Raw genomic sequence first — 16,653 nt, 5'->3', positions numbered from 1 at the left:
CGAACGACCCCGCAACAAGAACCAGTAGCAAGGAGCCCTGGAGGACCCTAAGCAAAAAGGGGAAAGGACGTAAAGCTGAGCACGGACATGATAATCATATAAATGATAAAGAAAAAATAATAGTAACCGACAAGAAAGATAAAAGAAAACAAATAATAGATCGACCGACAGGCCCACAAAGCAAAAGGGCACATGGGAAGGGGACTCGAGACCAGGGGAGGGGAGGGACAAAAAAAACAGGGGCAAAAGGGAAGACACCTCCTCAAGACGAGAAAACAAGAACGGACACACCAAAACAGTATTAAACAGTATTAAACAACATAGACATACATTTGAGGAACGCAGAGGGGTCTCGCCCCGGAACGGTCAGGAGTACTAGCACCGCTGGGGAGTCCAAACCGGCCAACTGCGTTCCAAACCTCACTCTCAGCTCCACCATGTTCCCACAAACAGGACGGTGGAAACAAAACAAACCCCCAGAAAGCGAAATTCCGACAGCTGCTATGAACAAATAGAGAAAAACAGAAACCCTAAAGAAAGCCCATCATGACAAAATTGAAAGTGTTGCAGGTTCGGTTTGATTGAGACTTTTCATGGACGTACTGGAAAGGAAAGTGCAAGTAACCGTCCACGCTCCCTAGCACCGGCTTAAGCAGAATTCATCATTTAAACACAAAAATAGTAAAATTTTGAATTAAGAAACATCCACAGATATGTTTATACAGCGGTTATCATGGGACCTTCAATGTAACACAGTAGTGCCATTCCATGAAAAGCGGCATATGGTCCCCATTTAAATGAATGCGTGTTCCCTAAACGAGAAAACAATAGGCGGAACTAAATCGAATGGATTTTTGAAAGACAATCTGAGGTTATGAAGCCTGTATATCACAGACAAGACGTCAAAAGACAAATTTAAAAAGCAGGCAACATATCTTAAGAATGATTACACAGTATTCAAGTAGAAATACTGGAACCACCCAAGTGAAAAAGGCCAAAAAGATGAAACAAAAATGCCATATAACATGTATACTCAACAATGATAGTGTCCAGAACACCAAGTAATTAACATGTCCCAAAACTGTAGGGTCACAACCATTTTCAATAAAACGCCCAATGATTTCAGCAAAAACAGCAGAAAAACTACAATGAACCAAAATTTTACGAAGTTTGTAAACCACACCGCCATAAAACCCGGGCTGGCATTTGCTTTTAATTTGAATTGCTGTTTAGATGAAAATTGAAGGAACAGTAATCTGTTTCATGACGATACAGGCCATTTCTACGCTGAATTCGCGAACTGGGAAACGCCACAACAACTACATTTCAAACACAAATATAAGACTTTTTCATTTTCTGGAAACTTTAATCAAATCTACATGGCATAGCATTCTCCAAATTTCGATATTTGGTGTAGAGTTTACAAAATATATTAAAACTAAAGCATTTGACTATGGAAAGCCATGGCTGTCTGATATTGTTCTTTTTTAATTTATGTAACCATTTGGATAATATATAAGTTCACTTCGACTATATATGAATTGAAAACACCTTCTTATTTAACCGGAATCCATTATATTAATCCACAGTTACAATATATGAAACCATACCGTCAGTGTATGAAACCGAGTTAGCAATATATAAGTAGATTTTCTCAATATATGATTCAAATTCTTCAATATATGGTACCAAAGTAGCCATGTATGGGATCATATGTCCTTATATGAAACCGAATTATCAATATATTAATTCATTATTTAATATATGAAACTTAAATGTAGCTTAAATTATGACATACAACTCGTACATATATAACGATAAATTTTGCCTGCCCAGCCCATTTTAAGTGAATGTGACGTTAAATTCAAATATTTCCTTATTAAGAAAATGTGCAGTATGCAATCAGTGAAGCACGCTGGTCTTTTGACAGTTGGCGCGAAACTGTAATACTGGTGCAAGGATAAAATACAGCCTTTAAAAAAAGTCCCGTCAATATAATGACATTTTGGTTCCATATATTGGTATTCTGGTATCATATATTGAAGAACTGGTATCATATAATGTGTAAATCAACTTTTATAATACTGCACTTTTGTAACGTCGCTTTTCATTGGATAATCGTGACGTTTATATAGTTTTATATACACGGCTACTGTCGATTCATTAAGAAATCTTCTTTTTTTCTCTAAAAATGATGCGTGCGGTATTATAAATTCGTTATAAAGATTGTTGACAGGATATATGGCCGTATATAAACGGCTGTTTGCAATATAACCCTCGCCTAACGGCTCGGGTTATATTTACAAATAGCCGTTTATATAGGGCCATATAACCTGTCAACGATCTTTATAACTAATATTATAATACTGCACGTTTGTAACGTCGCTTTTCATTGGATAATCGTGACGTTTATATAGTTTTATATACACGTCTTTTGTCGATTCATGAAGAAATCTTACTTTTTTCTCTAAAAAATAATGCTTGCTGTATTATAAATTCGTTATAAAGGTTGTTGACCGGTTATATGGCCCTATATAAACGGCTGTTTGCAATATAACCCTCGCCTAACGGCTCGGGTTATATTTACAAACAACCGTTTATATAGGGCCATATAACATGTCAACAATCTTTATAACTAATAATATATTGCTACTTCGGTTACATACATTGATAAACTGGTTTCATATATTGTAAAGTTGATTTAATATATTGATAATTCGGTTTCATATAAGGGCATCTGGTTCTATACATGACTTACTTGGATCCATATATTGAAGATCTGGTATCATATAATGTGATAATCAACTTATATATTGATAGTACGGCTCCATACATTGATAAAATGGTTTCATATATTGTAAAAATGAATTAATATATTGATAATTCGGTTTCATATAAGGACACCTGGTTCCATACATTGCTACTTTGGTTCCATATATTGAAGATCTGGTATCATATAATGTGATAATCAACTATTATATTGATACTTTTGTTTAATACAATCATGGCTGAAATGGTTTCATATATTGTAAAAATGAATTTATATATTGATAATTCAGTTTCATATCAGGAAATCTTGTTCCATATATGGCTACTTTGGTACCATATATTGAAGAATTGGTATCATATAATGTAATAACCAACTTACATATTTCTACTTTGGTTTCATAAATTGATACATTGGTTTCATATATTGAAAAAATTAGAAAAATGAATTAATATATTGATAATTCGGTTTGATATAAGGACATATGGTTCCATACATGGCTACTTTGGTACCATATATTGAAGACTTGGAATCATATATTGAGAAAATCAACTTATATATTGCTAACTCGGTTTCATACACTGACGGTATGGTTTCATATATTGTAACTGTGAATTAATATAATGGATTCCGGTTAAATAAGAAGGTTTTTTCAATTCATATATAGTCGAAGTGAACTTATATATTATCCAAATGGTTACATAAATTGAAAAAAAACAATATCAGACAGCCATGGCTTTCTCACATATTTGACACTTGATTTTAGCGACATGCACTAGCTCGGAAGTAGCGATAGAGCGATTTACCGCATACCTTCGAAAGAGGTAGCTCTATTATTTACCAGGAGTGGTAAGTATGTGTGTGTAACAGATACAAGTTTATAAAGATCATGGCGGGTAGTCGGTCACAACTGGTAGTCGTTTAAAAAAACTTTTTTTGCTATCAAGTGGCTATGGTGTAACAACGTGCCCGCAGTAAGACTCTTCTGGGGTTACTTCCCCATACACTACGTTACTGTCCGTATTTAAAATAGACAGGGAACAAGGCTAGCAGTAGGATACGAAATCTTTACTCGCAACATGATTAAAATTATTTTACCGACCCTTGATTCTCAGCAAGTAACTTAAATAAACTTCTTAACTGGTCTTGATATTTAAATTACAGCGGAAATTTACGACAGGGCGGATATATTTATACATACATACATCCACCGCAATGACTTGTCTGTTATAAAATAAATAAATAAATAAATAAAATTTTACTAAATAAATAAATTAATTAATAAATTCATTAATAAATAAATAACCATCACAATAACGTGTCTGTTATATAATAAAAACTAAATAAATAAATACACGTAAATAAATAAATGAATAAATTAATAATATAACCATCATAATAACGTGTCTGTTAAAAAAACTAAATAAATAAATACACGTAAATAAATGAATGAATAAATAAATAATATTACCATCACAATAACGGGTCTGTTAAATAATAAAAACTAAATGAATAAATACACGTAAATAAATAAATGAATAAATAAATAACCATCACAATAATGTGTCTATTATATAATAAAAACTAATAAATAAAGACACGTAAATAAATAAATGAATAAATAAATAAATAACCATCGCAATAACGTGTCTGTTATATAATAAAAACTAACTAAATAAATACACGTTAATACATTAATGAATAAATGAATAACCATCATAATAATGTGTCTATTATATAATAAAAATTGAATAAATATATACATGTAAATAAATAAAAGAATGAATAAATAATATAACCATCACAATAACGTGTATGTTATATAATAAAAACTAAATAAATAAATACACGTAAAAAATAAATGAATAAATAAATGATATAACCATCACAATAACGGGTCTGTTAAATAATAAAAACTAAATGAATAAATACACGTAAATAAATAAATGAATAAATAAATAACCATCACAATAATGTGTCTATTATATAATAAAAACTAAATAAATAAATACACGTAAATAAATAAATGAATAAATAAATAACCATCACAATAACGTGTATGTTAAATAATAAAAACTAAATAAATAAAGACACGTAAATAAATATATGAATAAATAAATAAATAACCATCATAATAACGTGTCTGTTATATTATAAATAAATAAATAAACAAATATATGTAAATAAACGAATTATTAATAAAGATAAGCAAATGAATAAATAAATTTTTAATTGATTAATTAATAGATAATATGTATTAATTTGTTTTCTTTTAAATCAATAATTAAACATTAAATAAATGAATAAAGGGTTTATATATAAACACAATTAGATCCATCGCAATAACCTGTTTGCTGTACTATAAATAAATGAATACATGTACATAGATTTATTTAATAAATACCTATGCCCCAAGCTAATATTGTCAACAGAGTCCATTTGTGATTAGTAGAAAGTGAATCTTTAATCCTTCGAAAAACACTCATCATTGTAAAAATAATTGTACTGTATAAACTCTTATCACACACCCGTGCCGATTTTGCGACTCCGTAAATATGGTATTGCACGGAGTGTTAGAAACAGTGAAATTACCACTTTGATAATTTCACTGTTTTGAATTTAAGCTCATCACGTTGTTTCAGTGAAATACCAGCGTGCACAGTACTAGGTACCAACTTAATGACGTGACGTCTTAAATGACGTCACGTTGTATTATTATTTGGCGCGCTTTTCATTCAGTATTAGATTGAATGTCTTTTTAAAACGTTTCTTTGACTTTGCATGTAATAAAAAGAAAATTTGTTTAGTTTAGTGTAAGATCGAAATACATTTCACCTTGTGAACACCAGTATTCATATTTCACTCGTGGCTGAGCCACTCGTGAAATATACCTTTTGGTGCTCACTCGGTGAAATATATAGAGAATAACATGCTACTGTCTTTTGATATCAATTTTATCAGGCGAGGTTGATATGGGCTAGAAAGGGCGAGGCTTGCCGAGCCCTTTCTGCCCATATCAGCCTGATAAAATTGATATCAAAAGACAGTAGCATGTTTTTCTATTTATCATGTAACACATAATAACTGTCAAAATAACAAAATAATCTACCTTTAAACAGCGAATTTCGTTAAAAAGGGGGATTTTTGTTCAAAGAAATAATTCTTGAAAACAAATTCCTCCGCCCCTGAAACTTAGAATTTGTAATTGGCGGCCATTTTTCTTTCGACTCGGATAAAAGATACAACAGAATGTAGGCCTAATACGATAACATTCTTACCTTTAATTTAAACATCGATACAAAAATCCGCTTAGAATCACATAAACTAAACTTTACTGCAATTTTTGTCTTGAATTGTCAAATTCAAAAATTCAAAAGTTCACGATAATTTCAATCAAAGAAAAGTCAAATCGGCAATCAAACACAAGCTACACAAACATGCGTCTTATTTTTTAAACGAAACAATTTGTTCACTTATTAAATAATAATCCGGCGAAATAAAGTAAACATTTACAAGTTCTCAAAGAAAATTGTCTAGCCTGTTTGTTATGATTACATGTATAGTATGACGTGAACATCGATGATGTCATTTGCAATATATATAAATTATGACGTCACTTCAAACTATTCGCTATCTAATTTATTCGTAATTGAAATCGAAATAATAAATAAATAAATTTCGCATATTGATTCAAGATTTGTAAGGGTATGAGATTACATTGTAGAATTCACATGCTGATGAAAATGAGAATATAAGCAATTGAAAAAAGTCCGTTAGAATGGGCGGGGCTAATTTTTGATATCAGGCAAGTGTTATCGGGCAGTTACCATAGCAGTTGCATGATAAATTCCGATCTTACACTGAACTAAACAAATATCTTCTATATAATTAAAAAATAAAATTAGTAAATATATGAATACATAAATTAATTAATAAATTTATAAATAAATAAAAAATTGATTAATTGATTGATTTATTTATTTTTTATTATTTATTTATTTATTTAATAACTGCCCTCTGCTCCAACAACGTCGCGCTCCTCTCTGGCGTACACACCCCTGTCTCCATTGACATCTCTAATTAACAATATAAATCGTCAATCTCCACACAGTGATCTCCCCTTATTTCTTCGGCGTAGATCTCTGCCACCAAGGTCCCAATATATCAGAATTTCTGATATATTATATTTTTTCAAAAATTGTTTTATTTACTGCTTTTATCTATCAGTTAAGTTTTTTCTCATTGATTAAACAATGTTTATGGATAAATAAATAAATAATATGAATATTTAGAAATAATTTAAAAAAATATGAGAATATTTTCTACCGAGACGATATTTTGATATTATTTATTTTTTAGCTTTTGAATTTATTTTTCGTTATTTTGTATACTTTTGATAATTTTTTGATAAACTATATCGATCGTAGGCACTAAAAGTTAAAAATAAAACAGAAAGAGAAAAATGACGTTAGATTTTCTATGTAACGGTCGATATTTACATTTGAATTTCGACGTTACGTCATGTGACTTTCATCATCATGTGACGTCTTTGAAGGCAGTGATTACAATTCTGCCAAGGGAGGTAATCACTGTGAGGAGTTTGATAAATCGTAGCGACGCTTGTTTTTTTTCAAATGTTCTATAAACGTTTTGAAACAACGTTGACATCATTTTCGTATTATAAAGAAGCGCGCCAAAATAAGGACAATTTTGTAGTATTTCAAAATGGTAAGTTATAACTTTTTTAAGCTGCGGCGTTTGTACGGCATAGGGTTGCTATGGCGATAAATATAATATACAAAATGATAAAAAAAATTAAAAATCACAATTTATCACACACCCGTGCCGATTTTGCGACTCCGTAAATATGGTATTGCACGGCCGTGCATATATTTTGACGTGACGTCATTAGCGTTATACAAACATAGTGTAAAGACGCGCTAAATGTTGGCGTTATACTATAGGCGCGTCAAAGAAAAATGACTCTTAGTTCACTTTAAACGGTCTTTATTTTGGGTATGTGATAAATAGAATATTAAATTCGTGTAAGGTCATAACTGAATTTACTGCACTCGTTGACTAAAATAATATTATGCTCGCCAGAGGCTCGCATAATATAATTTTATTCAATTCGTGCAATAAATTCAGTATTGAACTTACACTCATTCAATATCGTCTATATATTCGTTATTGTTCTAAATTCTTCTCCTAAATAGCGAAAATACTATAATATAATATCTTAATTAATTATTAAGTTATTAATAGTTTCCACGAATATATTGATCAACCCTCGTACGTACGTACGTACGTACGTACATACATACATACATATACATACATACATACATACATACATACATACATACATACATGCATGCATGCATACATACATACATACATAACCAATACAATAACATGTCTGTTATAAAATAAAAACTAAATAAATAAACACATGTAAAAGAATAACAAAATACATGTTAATAAATGAATTAATAATAAAAACTAAATAAGTAAGTAATTTTTCAATTCATTTTTTAAAATTAATAATATGTATCTATTTATTTTGAAACAATCAATCAATAGATATATTAATAAAGGTTTGATATATAAACAAAAGTTAATCCTCCGCAATTACTGTCTTGCTATATGATAAATAAATAAATGAAAAAAGTTCATGTAAATTGACTTATTTGATAAATACCTATGCCACAAGCGGTTATCAATAGAGTCCATTTCTTTGTAGTAAGTGAATCTTTAATCTTTCGAAAAACATTCATATTTTGTATATACATGTACTGTATAAATTCTCCTGCCTCCAATTTATATCGCGGTTTATTTGTAAAGAAAAAAATATTGATTGATTTTTCCCTATTTAAACAGCTTTGAATGCATGTACCAACGACCGCGGCATACTTTAATTGGACCTTTCCTGTTTTTCGTAGCGGAACATTTAGCCACACTTTTTCCATTCATTGCTAGGTACAAAGTATCACACAGCGTGCAAACCAGGTCAACCAGTGACTATGTCAATCTCCTACACAGTGATCTCCCCTTACAGGATTAGCTGTAGCGTAACCGGTGCGCGGAGTTTGTGACTATGTATTATCTCAGTGTAGCAATTGGATAACATGTTAGTCAATTTATATAAAACTGTAAATACCGGAAAGGTCCCAATGACCCTATGATATTAGGGGTGTCACGTTTATCCGTTTTAAAACGGTTACTGTCGATTTAGCTAAATACCGTTAAGAAAATTCAATACCCGGTAACCGAGGTTAGGTGTTGTATGTTAGTGTTACTCAACAATGTATTTTTCCGATTTGATCGATTGCGCTGCGGTCCTAAAGGAAAATAGTTGCTCTATACTCGCTGTTATCATTTTAAGTCAAATACATGTATTTCATATTTTGTCATAAAGACACGATGTGAATGTTGAAAATGCTAAGGAGTTTATTAGTACGATCGATAATACGTTTAACGTTTTATTTAGGTCGCCGTTTAATTGGATATCATTTTTGTAACGGTGACAAACCTACATAATATAAGTTTACTTTTTAAAGTTCAACTGCAAAAGACGCAATTTAAACATTAAATTTGCAACTTTACTGTTCTATCTGCGAATTAAAACATTACTTTAACGGTAAAATTTGCATTTTTTAAAAGTAAAGCAAATCTTTTTATGCATCAGAAATGCTTTAATATTTATTTCTCAAAGGCTTTTTAATTTTGGTGTACTTTTATAGTACACAAAAAAATACTCATTAGCCAATTTTTTCTTTTGTTGTTTCTGGCAATAATGATAATATCTGCCATATGTTGCGGCTCGGATCGGAATATCCGTCCAAAGTTATTTTTTGTGTTGGTCCAAAAAGGAGGTTGGGACAATGTTATATGCACGAATAAGTGGGCCAGCATCATTCTACTTTACGGTAGGGAAATCACTCAAAATGTGTCTTCTCGTAAAAGAAAACCCACGAGGTCATATTTGGTAAAAGTTCTAGCAACGTCATTTCAGGTTATTTCTTATCGAAACTGCACCCAACATGATGAGAAAAATGTTCTATGTGGCATGACATTTCTTCGATTTTTGAAAAACAAGCATGATATTTTGAAATTGATATTTTTACTAAAATGTCTTACCTTTTTCAGCCTTGTTTTCATCGAGGGCTCTGCAATGGAAGTGCCAATGGCTCTCATTTAAACAGATCACCAAAATGTGAAAGAGCCACCGTTTAGTAGGCCTGTAAGCATTTCATTTTATAGCACGCGACTAATCTGACACCCCTCTCCCTCCCTATGCCAGATGATATACAAGAAACACAATTATAGTGCATATTGTATTACATATTGACCAACCCTACTTAAGGCAAGTTTATTCAATTCAGGTGCCCGCTCGTGTCTGAAATAATGCACGAATGGCCTTGGGTCTTTTTTCATTGTTTCACTCTGAACAGGTAGATTTTCTTTATTTTAAACTGATTATAAACGTTTTTTGTTATGTTTTTCTCTCCTCTATTTCTGAAAAAAGTACGTAGACTACAAAAGATACGTGAACATTTATTTTGCATTCTTTTTAATAACCTATCAGATAAATGCTTATAAAATTCACATATTCGTTATAATATTTTGTAAAACAGTCCTTTGTTTTTTGTTTCTTTCTTCTTTTTGTTTCTTTCTTTTTTTCTTTTTGTTCGACTATATGCTATCTAAATCATCCCGGCGTCAGCGTTTAACAAGCATGTAGATATATATACCAATAAACCCAATATAAAAAGCAAATGAAACAATGAACACAAAAACATATTAACATGAAAATTGCCGATTTCTGTTCATGAGAGATAATGCAATCTGCAACATTTCTTAAGCTCCCTAGCGCCGCATAAAGCTGCATTCAATCTTCAACATTAACGTGTTGCAATTAATGACTGGAAAAAATATAACAAAATTTAAGTGACAAATAGGGGAATATTTTACAACTGCTACATGACACGTGACACCTGCTGTTGTGAAGAATACAAGTCTCCAAAAAGGTTGATCCCTTGGACGCAAAAAAAGAAACAGCAAACCATACTACTTAAATTATTTGCAAAGTGAGTAAAGTTTTGTTTTGACCCTGTACATATTGAACGTACGTATAATTCAATTATTATTACGTTTATGTTTGCTTGCTTAGTGAATAGCCAGTTACTTTATTCGATTGGATATTTATATTTTCCACATTTTCAAGCTTGTGTAAATTCTTCTGTAAATTTGTACTTGTGTGTAAAGCAATAAATCTGATTATGTTTTAAATTTTGAAAGTAAATAGTTCCAAAATAACTGTATGGAAGACGTTTATTGAATATGTCCCTAAGAGCGAATGTCTCCTGTCAAAATTCATTTCTAACCGGTTTGATTAACTACAATTGAACATAAACTAATTAATAAATCGTTGTTGTTGCTTCTCGTAATGGCGATGTACTTTCATCAATGTACTAGCAAACCAGCTCCGAAATGGCATTCTTTCTGGGGTTTCAATGGTTGTGTTTGTTTATTTGTTTGTTTGTTTGTTTCATTTTACGCCTTTTCCCAACAGTATTTCAGTCTTATAGGCGGGTAGTTTCCTTACCATCGTTCCTGGTGAGATTCACCAGTACTAGACTACCATCCTCCGTGCTAAACTACCAAAGAATCTCCCGGGGATCGAACCCACGCCAGAGAGGTAACTGGATTAGAAGTCATCGACTCTTACCCCTCGACCATGGAGGCGGTTTCAATGGCTGTAAGTATAATGTCAAATTTAGAATAATTTATATACAAACTAGTGTAGTATTTGGTGTTTCTGTCAAGGGAGATAATTGATAACTTTATTGAGTTACTCCCCTTGGTGTCAAACTTTGGAGATTCACTTCATGGAAAATGCTTGTGTTACACACTCAATGACACAGTTTAAAGCATCGTCTCCCAATCACTTACCATTGACCTCTCATTATTATTAATCATGTATATTTTTCACATGATCAAAGTTGATGTAGGAATTTATTTAATTATATGTGAATTCATATAAAAGTAATAAGATAAAAGACCTATTATGCCTGAGAAATGCATTTTTTTTATTTCTCAGAAACTTTCTTTGTTTGGAACCTTGTCATAGTTTTCAAAGAAATACTCATCCGCCATATACATAAACTTTATACAATAGTTTGCTTATTTCGTTCTGTTTGCAAATGTTATATTGTATTGCGTGTTTTGGCTGAATGCCAAGAACTACGTTAGAATAAAAGCAAACAATACAGGAAAACAGATATAGCTCACACAAAACAAGGGCTTTTTTATATTAAAGATATTTAAACCTTAAAATATATCATTCTTACACGATACGATACGAACTCGAAGGCAATTTATCTGCCGTATTTTATCTAAATAAAGACCGTTATTTTATATCACAGTAAACTTGATACATATGTTTTAGATATACAAGTAAATTAATTTATATCTATGAATGGGTATAAATTCAGCTTGTGCTTTTTTAGTTTCTTCTTTTTCTTCTTCCTCTTCGTCTTCCTCGCCATTTAAAGAAAGATATTGTTTTAAAATACATTTGTTTTACATTGACATTGAATTTAAATGTACACAAATATGTCCTTATAACAAAAACGATAGAGTAAGTGAGATATATTTGAAGTTTTTATATGCAAAAGTTAAAAAAATGACAATAACATTTGTATTGTATTTCCACATGGCAATTTTGACTATTGCATTAACTCAAGTGCACAATACTTTCCTAGTTTCGTGGAGTCTCATTTTCATTTTTCAAAGACACTTGAATAAGTTATAGCATTTAAAATTGACTGTTTCATTGTTCTTTATATATGATATATTTTTTTAATAAAATTCTCTATCTAAAGAAGTTTTTTTTTGTTATTGTTCGAGGTTGTTTTCCTTAAAAAATTCGTTTCAGTTTTGGCACGGGTCAACAATTTAGGTCCTTTGTAACACTGCTCATAAGTTTGATTCATACCGGGAAAAGCGAGTGTCCCGTTTTCCCTGGATCTGGCTGGGTGTAAGTTTCTGTTAGGTTTAATTGCGTCGTCCAACCTTTGCGCGTTGCTTTCGGCATTTGTGGCAGCCTCCTTAGCTGTTTCAAATTTTGTTTGAGAATCTCTTTCCTTTGCTTTGAAGTCTTCAACTAACGACACATGGATACGTTTTAAATGTTCTGTTAAATCCACAACACCCGGGAAAATGTCAGCAATACCGTTATCAATTGCACTTATTTCGTCCTTGATGCAATTTATTTCTTCTGTGGTATCTTTAATCTCATTTTGAATTTTCAATAGACAAGATATATTTGTAGACTGTTTAATTTTCTGTTCAAGGGCCTTTATATCTGTTTTATTTCGCTTCTTCAATGTTTGTATTTTGAGAAAAATATCATACTGTGTTCTTTCAACATGCCCTATCACATCCTTCAGATGTTTCTCAAAGTCCTTTAAGCGACGTAACATTCCGTTGTTAATGTCATATTGTTCACTGACGTGAAGGATTTTTGAAAATATATCATCCTGAAAACACTGCACCTCCGTTTTAGTTTTTTCAAGACATGTTTCCTTATACTCTTCTATCCTCGCTACACCTTTACATAATCTATGCGTGTGATATAGGCAAAGACTACAACACAACACATTATGAATGACACAGAAGAATTCGAACAGCCGGTTTTCGTGAAGTGAACAAACATCGTCTTCTTTGTGTAGTAAATCAAGTAAATCTACGATATCTCTATTTTTAGGGAATGCTTCCAACCATTTCGATTTTGGAAGGTCAATAAAATATGAAACAGATTTGTCCGAGGGTGTCTTGCACATTGGACACGTAATTTGATAAAACGGGTTACTAAGCAATGCCTCGATGATGCCAAGTAAACATTTATCACAAAATGTGTGAAGACACGGAATAAAGTATCTCGGATTTATATAAACGTATGTACAAATTGGACATGTTAATTGATATTCACAATTTTTTCCGTTTATTACTGGTTTTAATCCAGACATGATTCTAATAATAATACTATTCCAATTGAGACAAAACACGAAATAATAATGAATAATAAAATAATGACATCTCAAGATACTGTCCGTTGCAAATTCAATAATTTTATCCAATATTTATATCGTATAACTCTTATTTTATACTAAAGCTATTTGTGTGAGATCATATTATGGCATGTTAATCGTTGCAAAATTCTATAAACTTTTTTTCTTTTGGACTATATCCAATATTTATATTGTATCACTCTAATTTCAAATTCTATAACATAATTTTTATTCAATCCTACTGAATATTTGTTAATCATAAAATATATTTGTGTGAGATAATTTTCTTTATGTATAATCTATATTTGAAAATATAATTGTATTATTAAAAATATTTACTGTATACTTAAAAATGTTTATTCATGGGATAGAATCAAAATTTTCATTCTAATCTCCGTCTATTAATTAAGCACGAATGTCTGATAAAGCGTTATCATCCTGATTTAACTAGACTATGGTGTAGTGGAAATGACCAGTGTCCCTGTGAATGTCACTGGTAAATAGTGCATATGCTTATTCCTCCTTATAAATATATATGTATGTCTAAAAATAGAAATGGATTTTAAAGTTTTCGGGAAATTGCAATCGTATAATAATGTTTTTTCATATAATTTAACCACCACATGAACATATGTGAGGATATCATGTAATATGACTATAAAGGATCATCTAAATGGCCATAAACTCTTGTTCATATGAAAGATATACACAATGTATGTTGAATGACACATGAGGACCAATAAATCATCTTCATGAACATATACTCTAGTTTTTTTATGTAAGATGTATGATGGCATAAAATAAGATTAGCAGGGGATCATCTAGATGTGCCTATACATAAGTTGTTATGGAACATATATGAGGGTCACCTTAGATGACCAGGAGGTCTTTTAGATGCATAAACACTCTAGTTCTTATAAAACAAATATAAGGTGATTAGGTAAGATGAGGGGATAAGGCAATGTGTTTTGGATGATCACTCTAAAATATAATATTCTCCTAGATTAATTATGTTACTTCAGAAATAAAATGATGAACAGCTATATCATCTTGTATGAACCATTCATACATATTCTAGAAAAAAAGTATGATCCTCTGGTCATCTAACGTGATCTCCTAAATAAGTTCAATGTGAACTAAAGTATATAAACAACCTTGGAGTCTTCCATGAACCATTCATACATAATTCTAAAATGAATAGAACATGTACATCTAGATAACACCCTGGTCATCTTACCTGATTGCCTTATACATGTTATTTAAATTTTAAGTATTTTAACATTTAGCTGATCCGCTAGAAAAACTTTGCGTGATCTATATATACATGATTGAACAGAACTAAAGAATATGTATATTAAATGATCCATAATCCGCGTATGTGACCCCTCTATAAATGTTCTATAAAAATAGAGTACAGAAACATTTTTATGATCATTTGGTCTTTTTAAGTGATTCCCTCATACATGTCCCATAATAAATATAGTTTATGTACATCTAGAAGGTTCTCTGGTCACCTTACTAGCCACATCTTACGTGATCTGATCACATCTTTTCAAAAAATAAAAAGAGTACATATACATCTAGATGATTTAACATGATGACCTCATGCAAGTTCCAAAATAAATAGAACGTATTAACATCTAGAGGACCCCTAGTCTTATTATATGATCCCCTTATACAAGTTCAACGATAAATAGAGTATATCTACTTGATCACCTAGCCGTCTTACGCAATCCCCTTATACATGTACCATAATGGAAAGAGAACTAGAATATGTATATAAAGATAATTCACTGGACATTATTTATAATCCCTTGATATTATGTTCTATAAGAACGAGAGAAAATGTACACTAAGATGATCATAAGTTCGATTTTCAAGATCCCCTAAAATCATAATTATTCGTGGGACACTCATTTCCGTGTTTTCGTAGACAGATGAACATGGAGATGATCCCTTGGTCGTCTAACGTGATCTCTAATACATGTTCATAAAAAAAGGGTATATATAAATCTAGATTCCTTGGTTATTTAGCCTGATCCCGACATATCATTTTCCGTAAAGTGTATGTACATCTAATGGTCTCCTAATAGTCTTACGTGATTCCCTTCATTCATACTCTATAATAAATAGAATATATGTTCATCGACATGGTCCCTTGATTGTCTTACGTGATCCTCATACAAACTCTGTATTATACACCCGAACAGTTGCAAAAGATATTTCGTTGTTCAACAAATATTACAAGCATCATTGCAAACATTTACTGAAGATTTTCCTAGTTTTGCCCGAGCCTTTATGTAAGCCCATATTTCAGCTCTTTTAACTGACAGTTCACCGGTCATATTTTACATATAGTTACTCGTATAAGGTTTTTTTAAATGTGAATAAAATTCTTAATGGGTTGACTTATACGGTTGGTATCATTTGAAAGCAGATGCTTTGAAGCCTAGCATAGTTTACCCAAGAACAAGAATCACGAGCTTAATAAGAAAATAAAGTTCATATTACATTACATATTGACCAACCCTACTCAATGCAAGTTTGTTCAACTCAGGTCTGAAATAATGCACGGACGGCCTAGGGTCTTTCTTCATTGTTTCTCTCGGAGCAGGTGGATTTTCTTTTCTTTATTTTAAACCGATTAAAAACGTTATACATGTATTTAATCTGAAAAAAGAAAAACGTTTTAAAGATAGGTGAATATTTATTTTGCAATTTCTGTAATAACCTGTCAGATAAATGTTTATAAAGATATAATATTCCAACGCTCTCCAGATCGAATTCTGCAGGCAATCTCGTTTCCTTTAT

The 16,653-nt window shown here is 31.3% G+C and overlaps 2 protein-coding genes across 4 annotated transcripts in view; both read right to left on the bottom strand.

Annotated features, from left to right (window-relative positions):
- The window catches only part of LOC132752885 (uncharacterized), a 29,881-nt gene extending 23,407 nt beyond the window's left edge, over positions 1-6,474 (bottom strand). The window contains exon 1 of one of the 3 annotated variants that reach the window (XM_060743281.1): positions 6,046-6,474. Coding sequence is in view for 1 of the 3 variants with exons in the window: in XM_060743279.1 (XP_060599262.1) it covers positions 5,172-5,256 (85 nt within the window). In the remaining 2 variants the exon portion in view is untranslated. Of the gene's footprint in view, positions 1-5,171; positions 5,447-6,045 lie in introns of those variants that run through there. The other 2 variants (XM_060743279.1, XM_060743280.1) reach the window with 2 other exon arrangements.
- Positions 6,475-11,494: 5,020 nt separating this feature from the next.
- LOC132752898 (uncharacterized) lies at positions 11,495-13,614 on the bottom strand. The gene is made up of 2 exons (XM_060743304.1): positions 12,768-13,614; positions 11,495-11,526 (listed from the first exon to the last, which is right to left on the bottom strand). The coding sequence occupies exons 1-2, from the start codon at positions 13,612-13,614 to the stop codon at positions 11,495-11,497; spliced, it is 879 nt and encodes a 292-aa protein (XP_060599287.1).
- Between the last annotated feature and the right edge of the window lie 3,039 nt (positions 13,615-16,653).

This window comes from Ruditapes philippinarum, unplaced genomic scaffold, assembly GCF_026571515.1.
Source record: "Ruditapes philippinarum isolate M1 unplaced genomic scaffold, ASM2657151v2 ctg421_1_1_1_1, whole genome shotgun sequence".
Taxonomy (NCBI): domain Eukaryota; kingdom Metazoa; phylum Mollusca; class Bivalvia; order Venerida; family Veneridae; genus Ruditapes; species Ruditapes philippinarum.
The sequence above is the reverse complement of the archived record's forward strand: the minus strand, read 5'-3'. Positions and strand labels throughout refer to the sequence as shown.